The sequence below is a fragment of the Balaenoptera acutorostrata genome, chromosome 5 (assembly GCF_949987535.1).
Source record: "Balaenoptera acutorostrata chromosome 5, mBalAcu1.1, whole genome shotgun sequence".
NCBI lineage: Eukaryota > Metazoa > Chordata > Mammalia > Artiodactyla > Balaenopteridae > Balaenoptera > Balaenoptera acutorostrata.
The window spans coordinates 139,521,467-139,549,105 of NC_080068.1; the positions used below are offsets into that span (position 1 = coordinate 139,521,467).

At 38.4% G+C, this 27,639-nt stretch overlaps 1 protein-coding gene and 1 long non-coding RNA gene across 4 annotated transcripts in view; one reads left to right on the forward strand and one right to left on the reverse strand.

Moving 5' to 3' along the window:
• NAA15 (N-alpha-acetyltransferase 15, NatA auxiliary subunit) overlaps positions 1-10,265 on the forward strand; it is a 76,734-nt gene extending 66,469 nt beyond the window's left edge. The window contains exons 18-20 of one of the 2 annotated variants that reach the window (XM_007172336.3): positions 5,054-5,200; positions 6,331-6,428; positions 7,832-10,265. In XM_007172336.3, coding sequence (XP_007172398.3) covers positions 5,054-5,200; positions 6,331-6,428; positions 7,832-8,032 — 446 coding nt within the window. In that variant the 3' untranslated portion in view covers positions 8,033-10,265. The remainder of the gene's footprint in view (positions 1-5,053; positions 5,201-6,330; positions 6,429-7,831) is intronic. The other variant, XM_028164001.2, reaches the window with a different exon arrangement.
• A 714-nt stretch (positions 10,266-10,979) lies between these two features.
• LOC102999224 (uncharacterized) overlaps positions 10,980-27,639 on the reverse strand; it is a 51,654-nt gene continuing 34,994 nt past the window's right edge. For both annotated transcript variants that reach the window (XR_009008479.1, XR_450166.2), the window contains 3 exons: positions 26,944-27,045; positions 25,760-25,850; positions 10,980-11,664 (listed from right to left, as the gene is read on the reverse strand). This is a non-coding gene — a long non-coding RNA (uncharacterized LOC102999224). The remainder of the gene's footprint in view (positions 11,665-25,759; positions 25,851-26,943; positions 27,046-27,639) is intronic.

Sequence of the window (27,639 nt, forward strand, 5' to 3'; positions counted from 1 at the left end):
AGTTTATCATAAACTCAATCATTTTAAGGCTGCTGTGTATTAAATTAGCTGAGGGGGAAAAAAAAAGGTTCTTTTCTTTGTGATAAAGGTCTTTATTTTCAGGCTAGAAATGTTACCTGATTTTGACATAGAATCATTCAGTCCAGATGTTTGAGAATCACCTTTATTTCTGTTTCTAAAAAGTTAATAAGTTGAATTTTTGAATCATATTTCATTATGTAAAACTTCTTAGTAAATTGTTCTAAAATTAAAGTAGCTCTTTGAAATTGACCAGTTATCTCGTTTATCTATGTCTTTAGCACAGTTATTTGAGTCATAAAATCTTTGTCACCAAATACATGTTAAAAAGAACTATAAAACAGTTGTTGTACTTTTCAAAGGTTTAGACAGTAAGATCCGTACATTAGTTTTAATGCGAAGTAAAGCTACAGAATTTTAGAGCACGAAAGGTGGAATTTTATGCTAATTATCTCTCCTTTTATAGTTGAGAAATCTGGGACCCTAAAAGACTAAATTACTTATTCAAGATAACATCAATAATTAGTAATGAAGCAGGGATGAGAGCCCAGGTCTTCATATTGTTCTTTCTACTACAAGAGCTTTAAGTTTAGAATAAAGTACTCCTGTAGTCAAGTAGTGTTGTTTTTGTTTTTCTTTTTAAGTGACTGGATAAGGAGAAATTAAGTCTTTAATAGAACAGTCTGCAGAATTTGGAAATACTATTAAATTAGCTATCTCATTGCTGAATACGTAGCCCCATGTGAACCCATCCATCATATAAAAATAAAGAGATTAAACCAAGCATCCCGGTCATTCTTTTGAAAAATGCTAAATTGTCCCAATTAAGAACATTGTTTTGACTTCTAAGAAAAAGTAAAGCCTTATTTAAATCATATTTATGCTTGTCAAAAAAATGATTCCTGTTACAGAAACTGAATCATAGAAAAATTTTCCTCAATTTTTAAAAATCTGAAGTAATAAGTAATGTAACCACATTATAGAAAATAGAAGAAATAATTGCTGTATTTAGAGAAAATAAGGGAGTTTCTTTTTAGTCTCTTTTTTTTGTATTAAAAATAACTTTTAAGGCTAGAAACAAGTCTTAATCCATTCTCAGTTAGAATGGAGTACGTTTAAACTATTTTCAATATATACATACTTTGTTTTTATATAGTCAATTCTTTCCTGAAAGGTAATAAAATAATACATATAAATTTTATGGAGTTAGAGACTTTCCTTTGAAATACAAATTAAAAGTGGCATATTTAGATGTATTTGCTTGTAATGAGTGTGTGGATTGATGAACATACGACCATTTTCTTGCAACAGTTGTTTCAGAAAATTAAAATGCTTATGGACTTCAGAGGAACGAAGGCAGAATGGTCCTGGCATTCAAAGTTAGAATGACTGAGTGGAGTTAATGTTAGCTGTGCCCATTGCTCCAGGGGTTCAGCTGACATCATTGTCAGGAAGAGATTTACAAAGTCATCCTTATTTTCACTAGATTTCGGCATCTTTGTTACTGTAACTCACAGGGTTCCTTTAACTAATATATTTGGTTCTTGAGAAAAAGATTTGATTTTGAAGTAACTTTTCAGGAACACATTTGTCATGTTAAGTTATATTGTAGTAACTTCTTTACAAAGAAGTCCTCACAAGTAACACCTTTCCAGAGAGGGTGGAGGTGAAAACAATGCCTCCACACTTATTTTATCAGTTGTAGAGACTTCTCGAAGTGAAGGTTCATTTCAGCATGGTTATGGGCAGCTTCCAGATCTCCAGAATGTTGTTATACTACCAATGTAGATAATAACTGCTACACGAAGTCACTTACTGTATAGGATATTCCCTCCCCCGTTTTTAATTAGGAGGATGATATTACCACTTGGAAGTTTTTCACTTTTTTTTTTTAAGTTGTAGAATTTAAAGCAATTTTAATTATATTTCTGGTCAGTTCTAAGTAAAAGATAGGAGCTTAGGTATTCAGTTGTTTTACTATTGCCTTATATGTTTATATTCCCTTAAGTGCTTTTAAAATTAGTATTATTTGATCACTTTGATCTACCGTGAATCTTACATCATTTTTCTCTCTCATTTGTACAAACTCATTTCTTCCTTTTCCCTGCAGATTATTTTTCTTCCATACTTATGTATTCCCCCCACCCAAAAAAACCCACCTTGCTTAATTAATGCTCTCATTTATTTATTTTGTCATTTTGAGTAGTAAATCACTTAGTAGGTTGTGCTGTAACCTAGTAGTGAGTAGTCATTATCTCACACAAAATATGAACATATTCTACCCAATTAGCAAAAACTGCTGGCTAGCCTGGGAACCCAGGGAAACTCCTTTTGCTAAGAATCAGCCCCTTCTTCAGTGTGACTTTTAACTGTTGGTGATTACTAGGTTTATTTAATCTGCTAATAAGCTAATAGCATGAACCAAACATGATTTTAATTTTAGGATATCTGAGGACTCAAATCATAAGCCTCTTAGAAAAGGTTTTATTCCCCTACCCACAGTTATTTCTTTTTCTTGATTCATTCACAGGACTTATTATTGTATCGTGGAAGATAATTAGGTAGTCTGAGATTTTTTACTTTCTTGAGACCTCAGTATTTTTTGGTTAGTTTTTATCAATTTCAAAGGATTTTTAGATTGACTCCCCGCCCTTCCGGCATTTGAGGCTGCCCCTTTTCTTAAAGGCACAGGTGGAACTTCCTTATATAGAATTCCATAGGACATTCTGAATTTTACTACAGGGACTTCTCTGGTGGTCCAGTGGTTAAGACGCTGAGCTCCCAGTGCAGGGGGCCTGGGTTCAGTCCCTGGTCAGGGAACTAGATCCTGCATGCTGCGACTAAAAGATCCCACACGCGGCAACGAAAGGATTCCGCGTGCCGCAACTAAGACCCAACGCAGCCAGCTAGCCTAGCTAGCTAAATAAATAAATAAATAAATAAATAAATAAATAAATTCCTCACCTCATTGGTGTATAATGTTAAAAAAAATTTTTTTTTTTGCTACAGTAGAATTGATTGATTGGTTGGTTGGTTGGTTGATTGTAATTAATATCTTTCTGGAAATTACAGTTCCAATCTACATGATTTAGGGGAGAAAATTGAGTTGGCCAGAAACGATTTGTGAACTAGTAAGGAAATGTTTTTGGAAACATTCTTTTTATCTGTTAAACAAAGAATTGCTTTATTAATACAAACTATTAATACCCCCCAAAAAGGAAACAGCTGTTAGTCGATGTTGGGAGTTATTAAATATTTCCTTTTTGATACATCCCAAGAGATACATATTTATGTATTTTTTTAAATTGTATGAGTTTTTTATTTTATTTTTTAAAGCAGTTTTGATTTTTCTGGGGAGATTGTTTAATCTGAGGAAAACAAGTTAATGAAAGTAATGAAAAACATGAAAAGTGTAGTTTCCAACTATAATGTAAACTATACAATTACTTCCCTATCTGCATATAAAGTATCCTGAAAGCATTTCAAGCAAACCAATAAGGCCCATGGAAATAACATATTTTATAGATGACCCCTGTTTGTTGACATAATGTTCATTGTAACTGGCTATAACCTATTTTAACAATTTTTCTGCTGGTTCTCTCTGTACTCCTGTGCCAGTTCCTCTCCGAAAGACGGATATTGATAAATTGCCAAATCCAAGTTGCAAATACAGCCATAATGGAGGTTAAACTAAATTATTTAATTAGTAGCTCACTTATTTGAACTACCCAGTTCTGTAGAATGATAGAAGAAATGCTGTTCAACCAACAAAGGGCATATATCAATCAATTATTCAGTTACTAATTATGTGTAGAATATTTCACTTGGATGTTCGCTATTCAAGAGTTCAGTGTTCTTTAAACTTAGGGTAATGATCCATTAGTGAGACAACGAAAGAAGTTTAGTGGGTCATTTTCAGCACTTGAAAACCTAAAATAGAAATAGAGTGGAAGATCCAAGCACGTGTTGCACAAATTAAGGGTCAGTGTTCTGTGAAACTTTCATTTCCCATAATAAGGTATGTATATAGGATACATGTTCATCAGAGTACAGATACTTAGTTGTAGTCAGAGTTTGAAAGCCACAACAGTAGTTCCTAATCATAAGGGAAAATCTATTTATCTTTTCTTCAGTCTATGACAAAAATAGTACCTACAGTTTATGGAATACCTATTACATCATTAGCTATTTTGTTCGTAGCTTTTTCTTACTGTGATCCTTCTGGGTTAGATATCACCTCAGTTTCACCAATCAAGAAAGAGGTTCGGAGAGGTTATGATTTGTCCAAGCCTAGATTCATACCCAGGTCTGTCTGGCTCAAAGCTCCAGACTGTCTCTCTATACCAAAATAATAATGAAACAGAGCTAAACTAGGATTCAACCCAGAGAGGTTGGGGGCCAGTTTTTCCATCTCTGAATGCCAAAGCCTGGGAATATGATGAATACAGCGTATTCATTACAGGAAAATACTTCAGTGGTCCTTCGGAATTTATTATACAATGATAGCTCAATTCACATAATCACTGAAAATAAAGGTCAATGACCACTTTTTTTAATTGATAAATTTGTAACGGCTTACTTGGGTATAGAAGAAGATGGGGAGGGTGAGGAAAGTTCTGTTGTCTTCTGCACTGCACATTTGCTGTGACACTACTTACCAGGTAGGCGCCATCAAGCCCCTATTTTATAAACTCCCTTTAAAGTTGAGGGGGCGGCTGCTAGGGGCTTAGAAGGCTGGGGTGCTTCGTCTTGCAGCATCTGTATTGTTTTCAACGTAGAATTCTTTTCTGGAAATGAATCATCTGTCAATGAAATGTCTTTGATAGCCTTTAGAAAATCATTAGACTATTCTGCTGATACACATTATTTAAATTTATATAGATTAGCTCTTTAAATGTTGACTTATCAGTAGGTTTATCTAGTCTTTGTATATAATTGCTTTGTTTCATTGGCCTCATCAGGTAGATAATTTTTTAATTCCTACTAACTTTATCAGTATCTAACTGCTAATAGAGTTTGTTTTAAATTTGTTCAGCAGTGTGTGAAAGTAAAGATTTACCTGGTACAGTTAGAACAGTATTAAAACAAGAAATGAATCGTCTTTTTGGAGCAACGAATCCAAAGAATTTTAACGAAACTTTTCTGAAAAGGAATTCTGATTCATTGCCACACAGATTATCAGGTAATCACTTTATTTTGTCCTTATCTTAGACTCTAAAACAACCTCAGTTTTTATTATGATGGATCAATGACAAGGTTACACATTTTTTGCATGGAAGAGGCAAATGCGTACATGTCACATTTTATTCCCATGAAAACAGGCAGCTTAAATATGCCTCATAAATTTTTAAATTTCTTAGATAAAATTTTTACTATGAATCAAGACCAGTAGTTTCTCCTGGTTCTGCATCGGCATTACAAAGAAGCAAGTATAAACTGAATTTAGCTATCTGTTACATACAGTCAGGGAGGAGCTTTCCGTTTATTTTCTTTCTCTCATCAACATGCTCTTAAAATTGGATACAACCCATCACCTTTCATTTCTGATGCTATATAAGATACCAAACTTGACAGTGCTACACACCTGAAACCATCTCACGAGCAAGGATCATTTGGCAAGGGTCTGTGCTAATGGGCCAGAGTCTGGACTTGATGGCACTGCATGGGTAGTGCTTTAGTAGTGTGCTTTTAAAATACCTGGCTAAGAAGCCCAGCAGCTTTGTATATGCCTTTGTGGAATTCTGAATTCAGTTTTTTTGGCTCGTGCCATCAAGGTTGGGTATCTCCCACACCCCTACCCCTCAAACACACAGACACACACACAGACACACACAGACACACACACACACTGAAGTATTCTCCTCAACCCCAAATTATGCTCATTTTAGAAAGAAGAAAACTATCCATGGTCCCACCACACAAAGACAACTATTATTAGAATATTTGTATTTCTTCATAGTCTCTCTTACCTTAATCATTCTCCTAGTTTGGACACTTCGACTGTTTCTGGTCTACTCTCTCAGGATTTTTTTTTTAATAACAATATTTCAAATGGTTATTCCCATTTTTCTAATAAAGTGCCACACTCTGTGTGCACATGTACCTTGCTTTTTTTTTTTTTTTTTTGGCCACACCACACGGCATGTGGGATCTTAGTTCCCCAACCAGGGATTGAACCCGCGCCCCCTGCAGTGGAAGCGCAGAATCTTAACTACAGGACCCCTACCTTGCATTTTATAGTTGAATGGATAGAAGATAACATGCTGGTTTTATCTTGAAATAAAACACGTTTCCTTTTTCCTTCTCATTTAGCTGCCAAAATGGTCTATTATTTAGATCCTTCTAGTCAGAAGCGAGCTGTAGAGCTGGCAACGACACTTGATGAATCCCTCACTAGCAGAAACCTCCAGGTAAAGACCTTTTCATAATCTCTCTGTAAGAGTACCGGACTACGTTTTTTTTTTTTTTTTTTTTTCCCCAGACTACTTTTTGTTTCTCTTTTCACCAAGAGAATAATTTTCACCAAATAGTTTTTTTGTTATTTATGCATACTGTTCTCCAAACTATTATGAATCCATCTCAGAAACTGAGCTTCTCTTAAATTTATTTAAGATTGTATATGTGTGCACACACATACAGCAGGCTACTGGGCATACAGTAACTAGTTTCACATCTAGTTGAATAATAAGAATAATCATTTTGAATAATATTTTTAAGAACTTTGTTTTGGTAAAGTTATACACACTAACTTAGTTAATTAATTTTGGATCTCAGTTCATATCTATACATTTCTGAGCAAGCAGTGGTTTTAGTGACAATTTTGATGTATTTAAGATATATTTACCAGGAATTAAATTAAAATGCTCATTTTACAGCTTGCAGTATACATGTAATTACGTAGAGTAAAAGATAATATGGATGTGTTGCAAAATACAGATTCTACTTTTGGCTGAAAACAAAGAACAGCTACTTTGTGTGATATTTGGCCAGATAAAAAAGCACTTGCTGAAAGACAGTTTAATATATTCCTTTAATAGCAAATGAAGTAAATATGTTTAAGAAAGAAAGTTTTTACTTCTCGGATGCTAATTAACGCGTCATTTAGATTAGAACCTTTCTAGGCTGTCAAAGTTTTTGGGGTACTATAATATATCCAGAAACTGTGTAGTATTTTCCAAGTGAAAAGGTAAAGGAAGAAAACTTGAGAAATGCAAGTCAACATGAATCATTTAAAAATATAAGCAGACCTACGTAAGGGTTTGATTGAAAGAATTATCAGTTTTCATGAACAAATTTTTCTTGCATGTATACCCTTTGTGTTTCTGAGACTCTCTTCCCTGCTTCATCATTGGACATACCTTACGGTTCTCTTTAATTTGAATACAGGGTTGAAAAACAATGTTTGATTTTGCCAACTGGCTCCAAGCCTCTGAAAAGTTTAAAGTAATTGACAATGGCATGTAAATGTCAACATTTATACACAGAGCCAGGTAGGCTGAGGCAAGGTTGCCAGCGGTTACTTGCTGAGAGTGAGTGTCTTTAGATGTAGCACCCCACACACCTTGCTTGTCCCACCTTAGTCCTGGCCCTGTTTAGACATCCATCCTTTTGTGTGAACCCTGCAGTTCTGAAGAAACTAATTCTAATGGAAGGCAGAGCGGGAGTAAATGCTTTTGTGTACCTTAAATATGTACATTCGCCTCTTATTTTGGAAATCTTTTGATAATGAAATGTCTCATAAATTCACAGTAAAATCTCTCTCTCTCTCTTTTTTTTTTGACAAGTTATAACATGACCTTTTTTCTTTCTTTAGACATGTATGGAGGTATTAGAAGCCTTGTGTGATGGTAGCCTAGGAGACTGTAAAGAAGCTGCTGAAGTTTACAGAGCAAATTGTCATAAGCTTTTCCCTTACGCTTTGGCTTTCATGCCTCCTGGATATGAAGAGGATATGAAGATCACAGTTAACGGAGATAGTTCTGCAGAAACTGAAGAACTGGCCAATGAAATTTGAACATCATTAAACAAGCAAATGGAATGACTTTGGACCATATCTAGTGTATAATATTTTTGTCACGCACCTGCTGCATTGCTCTAACTTACACACAATGAGAAGAGTAAATGTTCTTGCCTTCAAATAGTGTTTTACGTTTTTTATCCTGCTGAAAAGTATATATAAAATATCTAACATATTACAGGATATAGGTTCAGTTTCTTAAAAAATTAAAAGCTGCTAAAATTGAGGGGTTAAAAAAAGATACCTTATCCTATTCCTACCTACCCACCCATGTTTTTAAACTAATTTATATAAAATCTGGAGGCTGTTACAGCTAACAAAGCAGGTGTGTGGCAGAAATATTACTTTAAATCTGTCTTGTGAGATTTCACTATATCTCAGACAGCAGAGATGCTGTTTTGTAGCACTGGATTCTTTCACTGAGCACAAAGAGGTGTTGGGGCTTTAGCGTCTGACTGATTTTGTTACAAGGTTGATTCTGACCATAGGAAGTATGCAGTGTGAATCGCCATTTACAGAGAAGCCTGCAACAGGTGCTTGATGCTGTAGAAGCTGGGACATAGAGATACCAAGCAGAATTGTAAGAAACCTAGAGGGTGTTCAGTACGCCTGTTGTGTTTCCAAAATTCACTGTACATGATCAGTTTGGTGTTCTTGTACCACAGTTTTTAACTGGAGGAACCAGTTGGAACAATCTCAATTCTAACTAAAACTTGAAGAACTAAAATAACAATGCAAACCTTTCAGCATTGTTTTGGCCAAACTTGTTAAAACTGTAATGCAAGAACCAAGTGCACTGTGACGTGGCACCAACTGATTAGCAAGCATGAACTTTTTCACCCAAGAGTGAAAAAAGACAACCTACCATGGCTTGGAGTTAAAGAGCAGAACTCCTGACTACCATTCTGTGACCGATCAAGAGACTAACAGTTAAAAACCTCAGCAGGCCTTGTTCACGACATGCAGAAAAAAAAGTGCTGCAGTTTAGATACCTCTGGAATTTTTCCACAGTGTCACAGGTTTGTAATACTTGAAGCCCTACATTTCTAAGAATATATTTCTTGCTCAGTTGTTTCAGGCAAGCCCAAGACTTTGTAATTTTTAAAGGGCCCAAGATTTTTTTTTTTCAATAACAGACCAGCTTCTTTTTCCTGCAGTTACAGATGTAATTTCCTTTTTGTTGTCAAACATAAGGTACCAAATATGATGCAATAAATTGTTTTGAAAAACAGTTGTGTGAATATTTCAACTAATATGTGTTGGGCTTCTGTGAAAATACACAGGTGGAAACAGAGGTGCAAGCCTGAGGCAGTGTAATGTGCTGTAAGGCTAGTGCAGAGGGGAGCTTTTTAGATTGGGCTTAGTGTTGGTGTCAAAAAAATTACATAATGCGAGTGTAGTGCTGTTCCTGCATTAAGATTTCATTGAGGGCTAGGATGGCAGCAGGTACTATGAATATAATTAGTAATTTGAAAGGAAAACTGAGAACTGCTATTTTGATTGAGAAAGTGAGCCTTGAAATGTTAAACCTGTACACTGAGAACTATGGCCAGAGGCTCAGCACTCTCGTTGCATTTGCAAGATCTCAGCAAATAAGGAGATTAAGTACAATGAATCGATTGTATATATAACTGACCTTTTGTGGTACTTTTAGTTTATAGAAAGTATATTCTAAAGGGAATTTTCAGGAGACCTGATCCTTTTACTGATTGAACAGGTGTGCTAAACTCAACATTTCATAGTACATGACCTGCATTCCACATCCCAGTCTAACGATTTAGTGATGTAAAGACAAGTACAGACTGAACTCCAGTGCTTTGTTATGTTTTATTAACTGGCCCTGTCTCAGGAACATCTTAACAGATGGCAAAACAAAACAAAACCTTTTCCAGCTTCTCCTGTGAACGGCAACTGAAGCTCTTGTTGTCGGTGGAGGGAACATTAGCGCTCCCTCTGCCGCTAACGAGGTGTTGGGAGGAGGCACCAGCCACGCGGTGGGGACGTATGTGTGACTTATGTTGAAACGCTACTGTATATGGAAATGAAATTCATATATTTGTCCTGACGATGTTCAAATGATGTAGATTGTCTTAGAATGAATATTCCTAAGTACTAAGAACTCTTGATGCAGATGCCACCCATGAGGAGCTAAATTCCTAACCTGTATATTGTATTCCAACCCAATTTTACTGGAACTATTAAATAAATATTTTATTTTCTTTCAGGTTTACTTGATAGTGGATACATTGTCTGGTGTCAGAGGACATTGACAAGGGTTCATTTTATGTCCAGACATCCCCCCTGAAACATTGTACTGTACTGTCTTGCTCTGGGTAGTATCAACTGGGTCATCACACATTTGCCTCGTTCACTCTATTCCAAAATGATACTGTGGGGAAAACAGGGTTAGAAAAAAAAAAGTGGGAAGAAAATGCAGTGATGTTGTAATCTAAACAAGTGCCTTATCTCTATTGCTAAGAACTGGTGTTATCAACCCTTTTGAGAAGAAAGGGTCCCTTGACCTGTATTAACATAGGAGAAGTAAAGTTCTTTTTGTTTTTCTTTATATTTACTACTCTTGTCATTTCTCATTTAAAAACTAAAATCTGACTAGGTTAGTTTTTCTCAGCTTTAATTAGATAGTTGAGTCATAACATTTTCAACATTTTTCTGTATCTATTTATTATGCACAAGAATAAAGTGATCTAATAGCATGACTAAAAGTAGTCCCGATATTAGTGAATAGCTTTTCTGTGGGTTTCATCAAGCCCTTGTTTTTCACAGTGTTGTCTGTACTCCGTGGTATATTGCTGTTAGAGCTGTGAAACGAAAGCTGTGATTTTAAGAAGAGGCCAGAAAAGTGTGGTCTAGATTCAGGTAGGTTGTGATAAATTCAGGGAAGTCTCTCTTCTACACCACTTCTAGGAATATTTCAGTTGCCATGTGTAGCATCTGTTTGGAAAAAGTTTAAAAGTGAAGTGTTGGATTTTCTTACCAGGTAACGTATATCCTTGTCTTAGTAACTACCAGCCTTAAATTTTGACGTTACTCTTAACCGAGAGAATTCAAAGGAAGACTGATCTTTCAGATGGAAGGTAGTCTTCCTCTTCTAGCTCGTGCTCCACCTCTTTCGATTACAGGCAAGGTTTCTTTATACCATTCTGCTGTCATCTGAACTTTGCTGGGTCCACTGTCAAACCTGCATTAAAAACAGCCCCATGAAGTGTCTGTGCTGCCCCGTGGGGGGGGCTGAAACCTTAAGTTTTGTTCCAATTTTGATGGTTGGAGACCTCACAACTTGTAGCAATAAAGCATTTCTGGAAAAGGTTATTCCTCTCTGTTGAGCTGCACTTGCAGCTTTCAGTGCATCCTGCGAGGCGGATGTCGGCAGTGTGCAGGACGCTCTGGAGAAGAGTGCCGTCACTGATAACCAGAGGATTACCTGTTGCGCTCTCTAGGTTAACCACGCGGCCTGTTTGGCGCTGCCGCCTCCGTCAGGACACGCCCCTCAGGGTGACGTAAACATGGGCAGAAGGGAAGGGAGGCTGTGTGTTGCAGGAGGGAGGGTCTAAGGGTTCCAGCCTCTTGGTTTATCCAGTTGGCCTCTGAAGCGATGCCATCCTGGGATTCTAGCCAGAAGAAAGAAAAATTGGTACTATTTAAATTAGAATTTACTGAACTGTCAACTATAGATAAACTTGGAATTTTAATCCTCAGTGCTCTTTGTAGGGTTCTGTGTGCCAAAAGCAGAATACAGATTTTGTTTCAAGGCTTCTTGTAGCAAAAGTAAAGCTGATACTTGGCAATCTAACAAGACTGTAATATAGTTCTTACATTTTTTAATATGCATTTTTTGGTGTCTATTTTAAGGGTCTGTATTATTTCATACAAGTGATACAGTTCTTCCTAACTGAAAAAAAAATTGATGGTGATGAAAAAATGATGGGAAATTTCCTATCTGTGATATAAAGATTTCTGCTGTTGCTAAATGCTCAGCTGGGCCTCAATAAGTATAAATTTTTAGAAACAACATAGGAGGGAAGAGATTTTTGGAATATATTCTGGATCCCATGGCTTGCTTTCAGCTAATAATTAAATTTGCCTTCTATATTTAGTTGCCTGTGCATTGTCTAACAACCACGAAGCCTGTCTCCATACCATTCTATGGCTGTCTTTCCAATCTACCATAGTTTCCTAGTACTGAGCTTTGATAAACCTGCCACTTGTTTGCTTTGATCCGCAAGTTTATCAAATCCATTGTCTAGTGCCTGATGCCTTATCACAACTGGTCTAGACACTGGGTTTTCTAAAGTGTTCTAAAACTCTTGTGTTTCTTAATTAATAGTGAATAACTAAGCTAACCACCTCTCATCTTTTGAACTATTTGACTTCGAGTAGTCTTACTGTTGGCTGATGCATTCCATATCTCATAGCATTGTTCATTGACCTGCTAGGATGCTTTAATTTTAGAGAAATATCTGATTGCAATGTGAAGTTAAATGATTAATGCTTTGGTTCAGACTCATGAAAATCCATTTCTAATGTGATGTATGAAATCTTAAGGATTTACACTGGGTACATTTTAGTATAAAGGTACAGTGATTAGGACAGTACATAGTAGATATTCAAATCCTTGTTAAATTTGCTGTGAATATTAATATTGCCCTATAGATTGTAGAAAATAGCAATAAAGTACTATTAACTTTCAGGTCACCTGCAAAGGCTCATAGATTTTTTATCTATTGGTTTAGAGTATTCCCATTTATCTTCCCCTTGTCCCTCTCTGTTGGTCTTCAGGAATTTCCTCAAAATGCCACAGATCCATTATTTATGTTGAATGAATGTCTCGCATCTAATTTTTGTTTTTTTCCTGTAGTTTGTCAGAGGAACAGTTGTGACTGGCCTTGTAGGAAGCAGGTGACCGGAGCACCATCCTCTACTTTCTCAGTTGCCTGTTCATTGTGGTCTTAGTTGGCAGTGAATCTACTCATCCTTCATGTCTTTAGCAACCAACCACCCAGGTAACAGTCATGTCCAGTGGAATTAAGTTACTGCAAAGATTGCCACTCAGTAGTTGTTTTTCCTTCATCTTTCAAACAGTGTAAGGGGACTGGTAACACACAAACCACTTACCTGTAAGGCTCTATTTTCTGCAGCCTAGTATCTTGCCTTTTAATCGTTACAAGTAAGGAGACACTAGGTGGGGATCTGCACTGCTTATTTCTAGACACTTGACCTATATATAGCCAGTGTTCATCACAACAAAGCTGTGGTCCACAATTGATCTTCTCTACTTAGGATTGGCAGTTGAATTTTTTTAAGTCATAAACTTAATCCTGGTTGTATATTAGAATCCCAGGAGGACTATTTAAAAGCCACAAACCTCAGTGCCCAGGCCCACCTGCAAAGTTCTGATTTAAATTATCTGGAGCCAGGCCTGGACATTGGTCTTATCTTGTCTTTTCCTTCCCTTCCTTTCTCCCTTCCTCACATCCTCCTTCTCTCCCTCTCTCCCTTTCTTCTTTCCTTACCTCTTTCTTTCAAGACTACCCCAGTGATTCTAAGGTATACTGTCTTTTTTGAGGAAGAAGTTTAAAATATTTTATAGTATTTGGTTTTTTCCTCAAAAAGCTCAAAGGGCAAGCAACTGTGTAAGTAAGTGCAAAAAGATTAACTTTCCCCTGTCTTACATTAAAGGGAAGAATTTGTATTTGAACTTTCTGTCAAAAGGTCTGTCAGGTTATTTTCAAAGTCCATGCTTTTTCCCTGCTTAAATCATGCTGCTGGGGCTTCCCTGGCAGTGCAGTGGTTAAGACTCCACACTCCCAATGCAGGGGACACAGGTTCGATCCTTGGTTGGGGAACAAAGATCCCTCATGCTGCTGCTCTACTACATGAGATGCTTGTATTCAAAGAAAGAAATCACCTCTACATCATTTTGTTAGATGTCATGGTAACTTGGCTCCATTGAAGCAATAATTGCCTTAGATGCTTGAGTTTTGCAATGGATGAGCACCAAAGCAAAGCGCGGAGCCTGCAGGCTTTTTTTTTTTTTTTAAATCTTATTTATTATCATTTATTTTTGGCTGCATTGGGTCTTCATTGCTGTGTGCGGGCTTTCTCTAGTTGTGGCGAGCAGGGGTTACTCTTCGGGTGTGTGTGCTTCTCATCGTGGTGGCTTCTCTTGTTGCGGAGCACGGACTCTAGGCACGCGGGCTTCAGTAGTTGTGGCACGTGGGCTCAGTAGTTGTGGCTCTTGGGCTCTAGAGCGCAGGCTCAGTAGTTGGGGCGCACGGGCTTAGTTGCTCCGCGGCATGTGGGGTCTTCCCGGAGCAGGGCTCGAACCCGTGTCCCCTGCATTGGCAGGCGGATTCTTAACCACTGCGCCACCAGGGAAGCCCCCGCAGGCTTTTAAATAAGGATAGGTGGTAGGTATTAATCCCTGAAAATTCATATACTCCTAATATACATACCTAATCTCAAATCAAGTACATATGTTTTTTTTTCTCCCTAAAGGACTGCATTTTCTATAAATGAGTGAATTGCTATTACAAATTTCAGATGTGAAAGGAACCCTGATTCCAGGACAGACGGAATTCAAACCAAAATGTGGCTTGTTGGTATAGAACCTGGAAAGGAGATTTACGTGCTACAGAATTATGTATCAAATTAAAACCTAGTTTATGAGATGACATTCTGGATAGATCTCCCAAATTTATCCAGTCTAGTATTTTTCTTTAACAAAATAGGAATTGTTTTATAGACCAACCCTCAAGTCTATCTAGTTTGTTCTTGACTGGTTAAAGATTTTGATAAATGAAACTGGTTGATACTGTTCATTGCCATTTTTGAGTTTATAGACATGGATGATTTTCCTTCACCTTTGCAAACTGGAAGGTCAAAATTGTTTTAATCTCTTCACATGGAAGGCTTACTTTATGCTTTAGTTACTTTTCTCTGATCCTTGTGACTAAATGTCAAATTTCTGGCATAAACACTTTGTGGCTTGATCCAACAATAGTATGATGTAGTTAAAACAAGCTTTTAGATCAGACAGAACTAAGTGGTTTTTTTTAAATTAATTAATTAATTAATTAATATTTGGCTGTGTTGGGTCTTCGTTGCTGTGCGCGGGCTTTCTCTAGTTGCAGCGAGCGGGGGCTACTCATTGTGGTGGCTTCTCTTGTTGCGGAGCACGGGCTCTAGGCAGGTGGGCTCAGTAGTTGTGGCACACAGGTTTAGTTGCTCCACGGCATGTGGGATCTTCCCGGACCAGGGCTGGAACCCGTGTCTCCTGCATTGGCAGGCGGATTCTTAACCACTGCGCCACCAGGGAAGTCCCAGACAGAACTAAGTTTAAATCCTGGCTCAGGTACCTTAGGAAAGATACTAAGAATTTCTGCTTCATATAGTTGTTGGAGGGATTAAGTAACATACTGTATATAAAGTGATTACCACAAAGCCTGACACATAGTAAGCATTCATTATAAATATTAGTATTTACAAAACAATGTTTTTTGTTTACTTGTCAGTGTTCTACTTGATTATCTTTGTTTGTCTCTTGTAGTACATTGGGCCAGCATACTCAGGAAATAGTTTATAATCTTTTCCTAGATACTAACAGCTCAAGTTTTGCTTTTTTTTTTTCCCACTACTGTTTTACTTTACATGTACTAGCACTTTACATATTTTGCCTTTTCACACAGTAGAGAAAATGACCTCCATCATTTTGACATTCATGAAAACTTCAGTGAACTTAGCAGATTTCTTGATGCTGCTGTTTAAAATTATTTAGAAGATATGAAATAAGGCCAGTCCCAGTGTCCTTCCTTCCATTCATTCAGTACTTAGTGAATGCCTACCAGCTCCAGGAACTATGCTTCATACTGGGGATATATGACATATATGACTATATGACATAGTCCTTGCTCTCACAGTTCTCATAGGCTAGTGAAGGAGACAAGCAAATCAAGAAATGATTGCAGCAGCAATATATAAACCCCTCAGAGTCAGTACTGATTTCTGTTTGTATGGACTAGGAAAAGCTTAACAGAGAATGTTCCTTGAGTTTGGAAAGATAAAGATGAATTTCCTATACAGACAAAAGATAGAATGTGCCTAAAGGTACAGATACATGAAACAAGATAATGTATTCAGGAACTGTATGTAAAATATCCTCACAGAATCTGGGAAATGAGGCTGGGGCTCAGATTGAAGAGAGACTTAGATGACTTACTAAAAGACTGGATTTGGTTTTGTGTAAGCAAAGGTCAGTTATTGAAGAATTAGGGAAGGATGATAAGTGTTTGAGAGAATTCTGCTAGCACTGTGACGGTGGGAATGGGGAGCAATATTGGAGGCACAACAGCTAATCAGAAGACTCAAGCTGAGCTGGTGAGTAGTAGCTGTTACTCACTGAGTTCTTAACTATGTGCCAGGCAATGTGGTAAGCATTTTGTACCCATTAGCTCATTTAATCCTTGAAGAAACCATGATGAGGTGGGTATCATTCCCACGTAACAGAAAACTTGAGGATCATAATTTTCCTGTGGTCACATAGCTTGTAAGTGATAAAAATCCTCGTTCAAGCCCAGGTATATCTAACAGAGTGCTTGCTTCTGATCAATATAACATCTGGTAAGAAGCGGTAAGGACAACAACAGTTCATTATGAAGACAGCCAAGTATACAAGAGATGTGAAGAAGGTAGGACCTCAACCAGCTGGCTATGTTGGAGGGAAGAGAGCGGTGCATGGAGAAGTAAAAGCTGGCAGTGATGCCCAGGGTTTTGGCATGCAACACTGTCTTTAACAGTATCATTAAACACAGTCAAGAATTGGGAAGAAGAAATTGAGGGGAAAGGAGGTCTTTTCAGACATGAATTTTAGGCATGTGTCCCATAAGATGTGTAGTAGGCAGCTAGGTATATAGGTCTGAAACTCAGAAGGGAGGTGACTTAAAAGAGTGAGCTGTGACAGAGTGAGCTAAGTCAGAAAGAGAAAAACAAATACCGTATGCTAACACATATGTATGGAATCTAAAAATAAAAAATGGTTCTGAAGAACCTAGGGGCAGGACAGGAATAAAGACGCAGACATAGAGAATGGACTTGAGGACATGCGGAGGGGGAAGGGTAAGCTGGGAAGAAGTGAGAGAGTGTCATGGACTTATATATACACTACCAAATGTAAAATAGATACCTAGTGGGAAGCAGTCACATAGCACAGGGAGATCAGCTCCGTGCTTTGTGACCACCTAGAGGGGTGGGATAGGGAGGGTGGGAGGGAGACACAAGAGGGAGGAGATATGGGGATATATGTGTATGTATAGCTGATTCACTTTGTTATAAAGCAGAAACTAACACACCATTGTAAAGCAATTATTCTCCAGTAAAGATGTTAAAAAAAAAAAACAAAAACGTAGGAATAAACCTACCTAAGGAGACAAAAGACCTGTATGCAGAAAACTATAAGACACTGATGAAAGAAATTAAAGATGATACAAACAGATGGAGAGATATACCATGTTCTTGGATTGGAAGAATCAACATTGTGAAAATGACTATACTACCCAAAGCAATCTACAGATTTAGTGCTATCCCTATCAAACTACCAATGGCATTTTTCACAGAACTAGAACAAAAAATTTCACAATTTGTATGGAAACACAAAATACTCCCAATAGCCAAAGCAATCTTGAGAAAGAAAAACGGAGCTGGAGAAATCAGGCTCCTGGACTTCAGACTGTACTACAAAGCTACAGTAATCAAGACAGTATGGTACTGGCACAAAAACAGAAATATAGATCAGTGGAACAGGATAGAAAGCCCAGAGATAAACCCACGCACATATGGTCACCTTATTTTTTATTTTTTTTTCAAAGGTTGATTCTGGTGGACCTAGCAGTTTTTAAATTTTATTTATTTATTTATTTATATTTATGGCTGTGTTGGGTCTTCGTTTCTGTGCGAGGGCTTTCTCTAGTTGCAGCAAGTGGGGGCCACTCTTCATCGCGGTGCGCGGGCCTCTCACTATCGCGGCCTCTCTTGTTGCGGAGCACAGGCTCCAGACGTGCAGGCTCAGCAATTGTGGTTCATGGGCCTAGTCGCTCCGCGGCATGTGGGATCTTCCCAGACCAGGGCTTGAACCCGTGTCCCCTGCATTGGCAGGCAGATTCTCACCCACTGCGCCACCAGGGAAGCCCATGTTCACCTTATTTTTGATAAAGGAGGCAAGAATATACAATGGAGAAAACACAGCCTCTTCAGTAAGTGGTGCTGGGAAAACTGGACAGCTACATGTAGAAGAATGAAATTAGAACACTCCCTAACACCATACACAAAAATAAAGTCAAAATGGAATAAAGACCTAAATGTAAGGGCAGACACTATAAAACTCTTAGAGGAAAACATAGGCAGAACACTCTATGACATAAACCACAGCAAGATTCTTTTTGACCCACCTCCTAGAGAAATGGAAATAAAAACAAAAATAAACAAATGGGACCTAATGAAACTTAAAAGCTTTTGCACATTAAAGGAAACCATAAACAAGACGAAAAGACAACCCTCAGAATGGGAGAACATATTTGCAAATGAAGCAACTGACAAAGGATTAACCTCCAAAATTTACAAGCAGCTCATGCAACTCAATATCACAAAAACAGCCCAATCTCAAAATGGGCAGGAGACCTAAATAGACATTTCTCCAAAGGAGATATACAGATTGCCAACAAACACATGAAAGAATGCTCAACATCATTAATCATTAGAGAAATGCAAATCAAAACTACAGTGAGGTATCACCTCACACCAGTCAGAATGGCCATCATCAAAAAAATCTACAAACAATAAATGCTGGAGAGGGTGTGGAGAAAAGGGAACCCTCTTGCACTGTTGGTGGGAATGTAAATTGATACAGCCACTATGGAGAACGGTATGGAGGTTCCTTAAAAAACTAACAATAGAACAACCATACGACCCAGCAATCCCACTACTGGGCATATACCCTGAGAAAACTATAATTCAAAGAGAGTCATGTACCACAGTGTTCATTGCAACTCTATTTACAATAGCCAGGACATGGAAGCAACCTAAGTGTCCATCGACAGATGAATGGATAAAGAAGATGTGGCACATATATACAATGGAATATTACTCAGCCATAAAAAGAAACGAAACTGGGTCATTTGTAGAGACATGGATGGACCTAGAGACTGTCATAGAGAGTGAAGTAAGTCAGAAAGAGAAGAACAAATACCGTATGCTAACACATATATATGGAATCTAAAAAAAATGGTCTGATGAACCTAGAGGCAGGACAGGAATAAAGACACAGACGTAGAGAATGGACTTGAGGACACAGGGAGGGGGAAGGTTAAGCTGGGACAAAGTGAGAGAGTGGCATGGACATATATACACTACCAAATGTAAAATAGCTAGCTAGTGGGAAGCAGCCGCATAGCACAGGGAGATCAGCTTGGTGCTTTGTGACCACCTAGAGGGGTGGGATAGGGAGGGTAAGAGGGAGGAGATATGGGGATATATGTATATGTATAGCTGAATCACTTTGTTATAAAGCAGACACTAACAGACCATTGTAAAGCAATTATACTCTAATAAAGATGTTAAAAAATAAAAAATAAAAAAAGATGGTGACTTAACAAATACCGAGAGAAAAGGGGGTAGAGGAAGAGAAGCTAGCCAAAGAGACCAAGAAGTAGTAGAAAGCTAGAAGTAGAAGATAATAGTGCTGAAGAGTCAAAATTTTTTAAGGATTGGGGTCAAAAGGTTCAAAATCAAGATGTGATCATTCACATCCATCTAGTTGGTAGCATTTTAGAAGTCTGAATGTCAGTGCTGGCAGAGATGTAGAAAAACAGCACAGGAACTCTCAGGTGTACTGTCTTTGGGAGTATAAATTGGTATAATCATTATGAGGGCAATTGGCAATATTTATTTACTAAAAATCAAACGTGTGTAAACCAGCAATTCCTCTAGGATATCTATATATACCTGTGTATATATACATATATGTGTGTCTGTGTATATGTATACACACACACACACACACACACACACACATATATGTCCTGTAAACATTCCCACACATTTGCCAGAGAGACGTGCAAGAATGTTCATCACAGTATTGTTTATAATAATGAAATTTGGAAATAAAATGTAACATAAACAAATAAATTGTACTATATTCATTTAATGAAATGCCATACAGTTAATATAAATAAGCTAGCATTAAGTGAATCAAGGATTGCTCTCTAAAACAGTAGTGATCAAAAAAAGCAAGTTAAATGGCATTGTATTATATTTCTTATACGTAAATTTTTTAAGTGAGATAAGACTAAGTATGGTTTATGGATATATTCACATAAAGTAAAAGTTTAAAAATAGGTTTGGGAATTATAAACTGTGCAGAACCACTGTCCAGAGTTCAGGACAGTGGTTCTCTTGAAAGGAGGGAGAGCCACATAGGGGATCTAGTTTTTATTTCTTAAAAAACATGTTTGAGATAAATATGGCAAAATGTTAACATTAGGTGTTTTTGTTGATTTTGGGTCTATGTGGGATACTTTGTACAAAGTTAAGAAAAAAAAACCCAATTTTTTTATTCCCCATTGAAAAAGTGGGTCGACAAAAGTAGACTAATACTAAGATAATACTATAACTCACTCAGAAAGTAGGGAAAAAGTCAACAATTGAAACAAATGCTTCTTTGGTTTCTATACTCTCCCAGAAGGTTAAGGGTACTTCTACTGATTTATCAAGAGTGATGAGAGGGCTTCCCTGGTGGCGCAGTGGTTGAGAATCTGCCTGCCAATGCAGGGGACACAGGTTCGAGCCCTGGTCCGGGAAGATCCCACATGCCGCGGAGCAGCTGGGCCCGTGAGCCACAGCTACTGAGCCTGCGCGTCTGGAGCCTGTGCTCCGCAACAAGAGAGGCCGCGACAGTGAGAGGCCCGCGCACCGCGATGAAGAGTGGCCCCCGCTCGCCGCAACTAGAGAAAGCCCTCGCACAGAAACGAAGACCCAACACAGCCATAAATAAATAAATAAATAAATAATAAAATTAAAAAAAAAAAAAAAAAGAGTGATGAGAAAAGTAGGAGCGAGGGTTACCAGGATGTGTAACATAATTTTTCAGGAAGAAAAGAGGCTCAAATAATATCTAAAACGTTATTGCCCTTTGTAATTTCCAAGGTGTTTATATGTAGGTACTATTATCCTTCCTTTACAGATGGAGGTATGTTACATGACCTGCTAAAAGGTGCCCAGCTAGTAGTAGAGAGCTGGGTCAAAGGACCTGTGTACGTCTTGCCCTGTGTTCCTTCTTGCATTATCAACTGGGTGTTCAAGTTCACAAAACTAGATGTTAGAGCAGGAACTTGAACCCAGGTTTTCGTTTCAAGGCAAACTAAACTATGCTATGTTCCTGGACCACATACATTTGCTTAAAGAGCTATTACTGAAGTTAAATGCCTTGTGCTGTTTAGAACTGCCTTAGAAGAAAGAATTGTTGAAATTTTTAAAAAATGGGTATTTTCTAAACTATGCATTTTTACACAGTATTTGTTTACCCTTTTTGATATATATGACACTGCTTTATGTTTCAAACTTATCTTTTTTTCCCCATAACCTCCTGTTATGCTGGTGTTTGGATTTCCTTTTACAATGGGGAAGTGGATTTTTAAGATGGTGAAGATAAGTGTCATAAGATCATTTACCAGTTCTGTGAATTGGAAACTACCATCCTTTATCCCTTAAGTGAAATGCAGTGTTTTGCAAAAGAGACCACTCCAGTGGCTAAGATGCCCGTGGTAATGTGGCCAAGAGCTGTATGTTATAGACGTATTGATTATTAGAGATTGCCACGCTGTCTTGCTAAAGTATTATAATTAAAAACCAAGATAACAGGGTCTATTCTGTACCTTACCTTTCACCCCAACTACAATTGTATACTTCAGGCCAAAGAGTGACTCTTGCTGAATGCAGTGGGGGGAAAACATTACCATTAGTGAAAACTGTCATAAACTCACAGATACTAGTGTTTATTGGATCTTGCAGTTAGGAAGTCCTTCATAAACGTAGCAGAATTGGTTTCCACAGAGTAGTGGGAAGTGAAGCCAGGGAAATGAGGTGAGCAGTGAGTGGGAGGTGAGGACATAGAGGCTTCAAGAGAATGCCGCTTTTTCAAAAACCTTTGAATGAGACGGAAAGGGAAGACGGAGGGCAGAAACAAAAAGAAGATAAAGGGGTAAAAAGAAGGGTCATGATAGTTGAGAGATTTGAGCATGATTATAATTAGAATGAAAGGAACTTGTAGAGGAGGGAGAAAATTGATGGAGTTAGGTCCCAAAGGAGGTAGGCCTTGACAAAGACACCTTTTCTTGGAAACGAAAAGGAAGTAAGAGAATGGTGTAAGCAAATTTATAGCTGTGAGAGAAGAGGTTTATACTAGATGGTCTCAATATTTTTTGTAAAGTAGAAAGTATGCTATTTGTGAAGTAGGAGGGGGTAAAAGGTTAGTTTTGGGAGGGATTTGAAGAGAGAATGGAGGTAGTTTGGAATATTCAGCTGACTAAAGAAAAAAGCATTAATGAACAGTGTTAACCACTGAATTGAGTTTGGAAATCATGAGAGTATAGTGGTTTTATGATTGCTTCTAGTACCTCAGCTGAATGGCTTACAGAACCAGGCATATTACAGGACTGACCCAGAACTGTGAGCTGGATGACGGATGGAAGAGAAAGACGAGGATGAAGGGAAGGAGGCTGAGGTGTGGGTGCCTGGCAGAATACGCCACTGTTCTAGACGTGTGTTGGAAGAGAGACACCAGGGAAGGAAAAATATGGAGGGGGATTGAAAGCACCGGTGAGAGAAGAGGCCCTATGCCCAACTAAGAGATCCAGGCCAGATATGGAAAGACATGGGACCAAGAATAAACTGGAAGAAAAGGCAGCATCACAGGAATGAAGGCCTTGATGCAGTTGTGGGTCAGGCGTACTGAGGATGCCATCTGCGGATGGAAGAATAAGGGTACTGAAATCACTCAGAACTGCTCCATAATGAAGCAGAGAGTGTGGCAGTGGCCCTGGAACTGTGGTGCTTGGGTGTTTAACAGACCATCCACACGAATATTGAAATCGCCTAGGAAATGGTGAAATGAATTGGGGTTTAAAGGAATAAAATGATCCAGGTATAATGTTACTGTGGAGAATGGTCTGGAGATAAATGGCTGTTAGGGACAAAGCAAGGTAAAGGGTGGCAAAATCGGATGGAATAAACCTCAAAGGAATGAAAGTTTTTACAGGAGAGTGAAGTGCTTTAGACGAGGCTACAGGACAAAAAAGGGTAATACCAATTCTGAGCCTCGTGGGACATACAGTTTGAGGAAACTGCAAAGGAAGTAGTATCTTTGAGAAAGGAGTCGAGGACCTTCATCAGAAAAGCCGTAAATGTGTGGGTGAGTTTGTTTATAGTGGAAGAGGTGGCCAAGGCCCACACTGGAAAGGGCTAAGGGAGGATTTTTGTGGGAAGAGTAGAGCTGAGGGGTCAAGAGGGCGTGCTGTCAGGTACACAGCAGTCTGGAGCTGGAGACGAGAAGTGAGAGGCAGCTGATCGCTGGGTGAGGAGGCTGCCTTCTGAGCAGGGACCAGGAATGAAAAATTTGGATGGAACTAGTTTCTCAGCTTTTTGTGTAGTTGGGTTTTTTTTTGTTTTTTGTTTTTTTGCCTGTGTTGGGTCTTCGTTTCTGTGCGAGGGCTTTCTCTAGTTGTGGCAAGTGGGGGCCACTCTTCATCGCGGTGCGCGGGCCTTTCACTGTCGCGGCCTCTCTTGTTGCGGAGCACAGGCTCCAGACGCGCAGGCTCAGTAGTTGTGGCTCACGGGCCCAGTTGCTCCGCGGCACGTGGGATCCTCCCAGACCAGGGCTCGAACCTGTGTCCCCTGCATTGGCAGGCGGATTCTCAACCACTGCGCCACCAGGGAAGCCCTGTCTAGTTGTTTTGACCCTGGTTAACCGAGGGTCCCAGCAGTGTTGAACCTCGTCTCTGTAGGAGTGTTTCTAGGTCCCGGTGGGGTGGTTATTGCTGGATCCTTGCGGGGGCTACCGTGCAGAAGGATGCGTGTGGTAGTGTTTGGCCTGGTCTCTGCTGGACTTCCTTATGGTTTAAAACAAGCAGCCGTGGATTTGCCACTCTCTGGCAGGCATGCAGCAGACATCCCAGAGGACAGAACCCAGGGACTTTCTCTATGGACTGCACCCTCTTTAGTATAAGGGTCATTATCTGTGCTTTACATGAGATGCAATCCCTTTTTTCCTGCTTTTGAGAAAGATTTCATTCGCCAGTCTTTTGGAGGGAGTATGATATAGTGGAAAAAGCATGGACTCTCATAAAAGTCTTACTGAAGACTATCTGCCAGGCACTGTGCTGGGTCCTGGGAATTCAGTGACGAATATGACATGATTCTTGCCTGTAAGATCCTTACAGCTTAGTAGAAGGAGAAACAAAGATAAATATATTCAATGACAAATGAGGGGTGCCTTGATAGATGCATAGGTGAGAAAGAGTGGGAGCCCAAGGGAGCAACAGTGAGTTAGTTCTGCCAGCTTGAGGTGGAGTGAGAAGGCAGGGAGTATCCTTCTCAGTTTTCTCTGCTCATCTTCCTTCCATTCTGGGTGCATGTCTGTTTTCATCATTAGTTTTCTTCATTCATTAGTATCATCATATCTTGCCTAAACTAATCTATTCTCCATACTGCAGCCAGAATATTATTTCTAAATTACAAATCTAATTCCTTGGCTTAGAATCCTTCAACAGCTTCCTGTTGCTTCTAGAATGAAACAGTTTACAGGCCACTGCAGAGTCTCATCTTCCTGACCTCCCTAAACCTCAGTATTTCATCACTTTTCTTCCCTTACTCACTGCTTTCATGTTAGATAAACTTCTTCCCCGCTGTGGTCCCTAAACCCCCAACTGCCCCCTGGTGCTCTTTTGAGCTAACACAGTTTCTGAATGGGCACACCTCAGAGCTACTGCAGGTCCACCTCCAGACCACCGCAATAGAGTATCACAATACAGCAAGTCACACACATTTTTTGGCTTCCCAGTGCATATAATAGTTATGTTTACACTATACTGAAGTCTGTTAAGTGTACAATAAATTGCATTAGGTCTAAAAAAACAATGTATATATCTTAATTTTAAAATACTTTATTGCTAAAATAGGCTAACCGTTATCTGAGCCTTCAGCAAGTCATAATCTTTTTGCAATAGTAACGTCAAAGATCACGGATCACAGATCAGCATAACAAATATAATAATAATGAAAAAGTTTGAAATATTGGGAGAATTGCCAAAATGTGACACAGACATGAAGTGAGCAAATGCTGTCGAAAAAATGGTGCCGACAGACTAGCTTGCTCGACGCAGGGTTGCCACAAGCCTTCAGTTTGGAAACATAATTTCTGCAGAGAGCAATAAAGCGAAGCGAGGCGAAACAGGGTATGCCTGTACTCCTGCTCTCATCGCACCCACTGCATTGTATTGAAATGCCTAGTTGTTTGTTTCCCTGACTTGACTAATCTCCTCAGGGCAGGGACCAAGTTGTTTGTTTTATGTTTGTTTTGCTTGGGGTGTGTGTGTGTGTCACACGGAAGAGCCTTGAGCATGAAGGAGTCAGAGAATACACGGTCACCTGCCTTGTACTTACAGTGGCAGTATAACCACACTACGGCAGTCACAGTCACACCCTTAGGAAGGAAGTTTAATTGGCTGGGGCCTTCTGTACGTTCCTTGAGTAGCTACATAAAAGAGAAATTGAACACTGTCAAGAATATTTCAACAATATACTCAGTATTCAACAACTAGATGGCAATGCTGTTTCTACGTCTAAGTGGAGAAGTTCATTAAAGTTAAATTTTCTCTGTCAATGAATGGTCTGTTTTTACATTATTGCATGAGGTAGTAACAGGACTGTTTATTCCTTTATCTACTTATATTCTGAATTTAAATATTCCTTAGTATTTATTCCCTAATAAAGTTGAGCAATTTCAGTCTATAGAAATAAAATATCGTAGACCATTTTATTTCATCATTTAACTGTAATAGTTTATACCTAATCATATAAGTGTTGTCTTTTTCGTCATGATTATCTTATCTGGTTCAGAAATTAAAACACACACACACACAGATCTCATTAAAATGTTACACTAATCTTTTACTCAGATTTGACATAAAATGGTATAAAAGATGAAGTTGGTGGTCCTCAAATGGAAGTGTATCTTTTAAAAACAGTTTTATTGAGGTATAGTTTACATACAGTAAACAGTAAACTCCTCATATTTAAAACGTACAACTGACACATGTACACACCCATGAAATCATCACCACAAAGTAATAAACATATATCCATTACCCCAGAAGGTTTTCTCAGGGTCTTCTGTCATCCTTCCCTGCTCCCCTTCCCAGCCCCCAGCCTCAGCTTTCTTTATCTATAAATTAGTTTGCATTTTCTAGACTTTTATATAAAAGAGATCATCATACAGTATTTACTTTTTAAACCTGGTTTCTTTCACTCAGCATAATTATTTTGTGAATCATCTGTGTTCTTGCATGTATCAGTGGCTAATTCCTTTTTAGTGTTGAGTAATATCCCCCTAGAGATGCTCTGGGAAAAACAACTTTGAGCTTTCTCCTGTTAGAAGAAGAAACTGTCATGAAGCCTTGGGACTTCCAAACATTTAATGAACCTTTCTGACCAAAAGAGTCTGATATGAATCTACATTAATATTGTGCCTTTTGTGCTCTTTCACTGTAGCTCATGAAAATCTCAGGATTAGCTTTACTAATCGTGTGGTCAAGAGGGACGCACTGGCAGCTTATTGAAAATATTACCTTTGAAAGAAAAAAGAAAGGGCCACTTGCGTTGTCGTACAGTGTCTTTCCCAGGTGTCAGCACATCATAATTAAAAAACTGGAAATCTGCTGTCCATTAATCTATGAACAAACAAGTTAACAACTAGGTTATTCACAGTTCTGCAAACATTCCTAATGCTTTCCCATGCCAAGTCTTTTTTCATACTTCTCACTCTTGCTGAAATGTTCTTTCCTCAATTACCAACTGAGCAAATTCTGCCCATTCTTTAAGGTTTTTCTCAGCTGAGTTGAATTTCTTCCTTCTCTGATCTTTCATAGCACATTCCATCTTTCTTTTATTCATCTTTATATGTAGTATTAACTTAAACTTTTTTGAGTATCTATCTTATTTTTATACTATTACAAGCTCTTTAAGGGCAGAAATCATGTTTATTCATCTGTAAATCCCTCAAAGTGTAGACTGAATACCCGGTACCTAGTTGGTACTCAATAAATAGTTGCGTGAGTGAATATATCTACCAATAAGCTGGAAAGTCATAAGTAATTCTGTTATTAGCCTGCTTGAGAATACTGCTAAGATTCCAAAGGGAGCATCCATTGAACACTTAAATACATTTGGAGCCATGTGAGCTTTATACAACATTCCTCACCAACATTAAAAATAGTGAATTGTTAAAAAAAAAAAAAAAGTGAATTGTTGCCATGATACTATAT